This window comes from Abrus precatorius, unplaced genomic scaffold (assembly GCF_003935025.1).
Source record: "Abrus precatorius isolate BTA unplaced genomic scaffold, Abrus_2018 Scaffold7, whole genome shotgun sequence".
NCBI lineage: Eukaryota > Viridiplantae > Streptophyta > Magnoliopsida > Fabales > Fabaceae > Abrus > Abrus precatorius.
Genome location: NW_020874417.1, coordinates 27,632,646 through 27,635,903, shown reverse-complemented (window position 1 = coordinate 27,635,903; position 3,258 = coordinate 27,632,646). Strand labels below are relative to the sequence as shown.

Sequence of the window (3,258 nt, the reverse complement as noted above, 5' to 3'; positions counted from 1 at the left end):
AACAAATGGTCACAGCCACATTATTTTCATATAACACAGCCTTAAACAAGTCTACAATCGCACATTACATTCAACAACCCTCGAAAGCCATCAACGAATCCCTTTATTATAAAAGGACCGAGCTTTCTGCAAACCAATCACAAAATGCACATGTATACACGCTGATTTCCCTAGTTATCCCCAAAAACCGAAAATCACAGTTCTCATAGGATATAAAGTTATCATTAATCCATGAAACTAACTTCATTTATAGCTCTTTCTGCAGATATTGACCAATATGCTAATGCAAATAAATAATTGCAACTTTGCCACCTTAACTCGTTTCCATGTACTACAGAAGCCAAGGCAATAAATTTTGTTCCACTGCAGGCCAAAGCTACACGAATTGTAAGCTTTATCAAACGAATACTCTGACAGATAAATGTTAGAAGTCATGAAGTAAAGAAAGCAAGAAAATCAAGTAGACAGTGTTCAGCTGATTAGAAAAGACCAATGGTTGGAAGGAACTGTAGGAATATACAAAATTATAGAGCACAAATCCGCTATTCACAGACTACATCCCATCAATCCCACTACATTAATTTGGTTAATAGGTTCCATCCTTTGTACCAGAAAGAAGAAAAGACAGGCCCACAACAAAATGAGTTTGCTCTCACCAAGAAAATAACAATGTAAGAAAACATGATACCAGAAAATGCAGCTAGATATCAAGCGATGAAGTTGGTCCCAGATAATCTCCTTCCAAACTGACCAATGCCTGAAATTCCCTATCTGCTTCCATCCACTTTGTACCTATCACTACAAAGCGAACTGTGACATCTTTTCCAATCTTGGACATTTTGTCATTCATGAAGCATGCATTTTCACCAGGAACATAACGGTAATCAGGCATCTTCACATTCGAGAGATACACATTCTCAATTGGACCACATCTCATGAAAACTCCATGCTTTAAAACCTTGTGGACAACACCCTCTAGTATCTCACCCTTGAAAATCTTGAAGGTAACCGCATTAAAAACAACAGGGAAGAGCACATCCCCGGTATGTTGTCTGACTTTTCCTTCTCCTATTCTCTCCAATGTGGTCACCGCAAGATAGTATCCCAGATCTTTGGTTGCCTTCTTCACAGCAAAGTCACTCAGAAGGCGAATGATGATTGCCCGTTGAAGCATCAGACTTTCTGGTTGCAAATTTTCTGCTGCAATGATGACATTCCAGGGCAGCTGGACTTTGAGAAACATTGTGATATTTGTTACTTCTGACTGGTTCTTCTGCCATAGCATAAAATCATATTAGAACGCCAGTAACATATCTAATCCAAAGGCACAAGAAGTATTCAGCACATCAAAGTTTGCAGTTAATGATAATAATTAAACTAATGAATATCAAAATTTTGTTCCTAGCAGATATAAAACTAAAAAACTGGCATATCAATTTTATCCACAAGATTTCAAAACCATCTACTCCACCAGATATAAGTCCCCAAAGCTATTAGCTTACAACTCTCCAGTTGCAATAATGGTGAAGCAACTGCTGCAAAAAGCCCAAAATTTGTCTGACACAAATCCAAATAATGACCATGTGCATTTGCTGTAACCAAATCATGGTCATCAACATAGTTACCTAATTTGTAGTTCTCTTTGGTATGAATACGGGAATGTGGTACGCTACGATATAAAGTATATGGTATGCAGGGAGTATACCTTGTTGGGTATGCAATACCCAATTCGAACCAACGCACAAATTTAACCCCAAACCTAATAGGGCTAATCCAAAAAAATTAAGTAGAGTTGACCTAGGAGGTTCAGGGGAGGCCATCAAACTGGTGTAGGGAAGTCTCAGAGGCTAGGTGGCATAACCTGCAAATGCAAATGATTATCGCTTGTAGCCTTGCACCCCTTTCTTGTAGCATTTCTCAAGGCAACAATGAGCTGAAATAGTGAGGCTCTTGAGGTAATGTGATGCTTCACTGTTTTTGCTTCCCAAACATCAATTGTTATGTCCCAAAAGGGCAATGAATTGGTACGAAAAAGCATCGCAAACTAGTGTGCATGCCCCAATTCGTAGTTTGTGTGGGGGAGGGGGGGTGAACTGAGCGAATTTGGTAACAATGGTCATCAATTATGATGTCATTTTTTCAGAGATAAAAATGCAAACCACACAATGATGGAAGCCTTGTTTACTTGCCGGCCGCTGCCTATATTGACAGATGCACAGAGGCCTGACTCAAAGTATCACAAATTCAGTTTTGACATAAAGCCACCAAAACAAAAGGGTATAAAAACCAGCAACAATCATCTAAAACAACAACAACCAAGCCTTACATATCCAAAGTTAAGAAAACCTACATATTTGAGTGTTTAACTGTTTATCTTTGTTTCCTCCATAAATTTTTACTGAAAGTCAATACATTGAATCTTGGCGATATTCTGTCATTTTTAATAAAAACTTAGGATTTTACAGACTAAAAACTTTGTTTTTCAACTTTCGCGCATTTAACAACATCCAGAATGAAAGCCCTTCTTACAGAATAACAAGTGCTTAGAACAGAAAGATAGAACAAGTCCAATAGGTTCTTCATCTGAGACTTGAGCCAAACTGATTTAAATAGCTAAACTAGTAGCAAAGAGTTTCGTTTCATTCATTGGGAAAACAGAAAACAAGAATGCATAGAAAATATTGAGGGGAACAAAATAACAGAGTTGAGAGAGGAATTACCCTAGAATGGGATGAAACGACAGTGGGTAGCGAAACGAGAGTGAAGAGCGACGATAAGAACGGCGAGAATGGGCATCACACTAAATAGTTACATTGCAGTTCTCTGTGCTTCCCCCATTGATGTCTGACACGTGTGTCACATAATACTTAAATCAATCTGATAGTGAAAAATACATTTCCATATTCCACAATTGTCTTAAGCCCATGTAAAATTTAAAAATACAATTAAAGAAAATAATTATTTAAATTTAGAAAAGATATACGTATGTTTAATTTTATATAATCTTTAAATATTTATTAAGATATCACCAAAAAATATATATTGAATTAAATATTAAATCATATAAAGTTAATTAATTCAAATGAAGAGTTTAAAATTTAAACTAGACAAGACAAAAATAAATTGTCTATTTACGAAAGGCTAGAAAAAAAATTAATATATAACGAATGCATATAATTCAACGTTAAAAATTTTTGTGAACGTGTCATTATAATAATAAATACTTAAATAAAATTAAAACTTTAACTTTATTTAAAA

The 3,258-nt window shown here is 35.8% G+C and overlaps 1 protein-coding gene across 3 annotated transcripts; it reads right to left on the bottom strand.

Annotated features, from left to right (window-relative positions):
* On the bottom strand, positions 1 to 2,835 carry LOC113873049 (DNA-directed RNA polymerase V subunit 7-like). 3 transcript variants are annotated; one of them, XM_027511011.1, is made up of 3 exons: positions 2,721 to 2,824; positions 689 to 1,273; positions 1 to 376 (listed from the first exon to the last, which is right to left on the bottom strand). In XM_027511011.1, the coding sequence occupies exon 2, from the start codon at positions 1,241 to 1,243 to the stop codon at positions 701 to 703; it is 543 nt and encodes a 180-aa protein (XP_027366812.1). In that variant the 5' UTR covers positions 1,244 to 1,273; positions 2,721 to 2,824; the 3' UTR covers positions 1 to 376; positions 689 to 700. The 3 variants fall into 3 exon arrangements, with proteins under 3 accessions (XP_027366812.1, XP_027366810.1, XP_027366811.1); XM_027511009.1 differs by having other exon boundaries at positions 276 to 1,273; positions 2,721 to 2,835; XM_027511010.1 differs by lacking the exon at positions 2,721 to 2,824 and adding an exon at positions 1,798 to 1,879 and having other exon boundaries at positions 276 to 1,273.
* Positions 2,836 to 3,258: the final 423 nt, after the last annotated feature.

What these genes read in the sequence shown, in the direction of transcription:
- LOC113873049 (XM_027511009.1), bottom strand. Translation starts at nt 1,243, where the DNA reads ATGTTTCTCAAAGTCCAGCTGCCCTGGAATGTCATCATTGCAGCAGAA.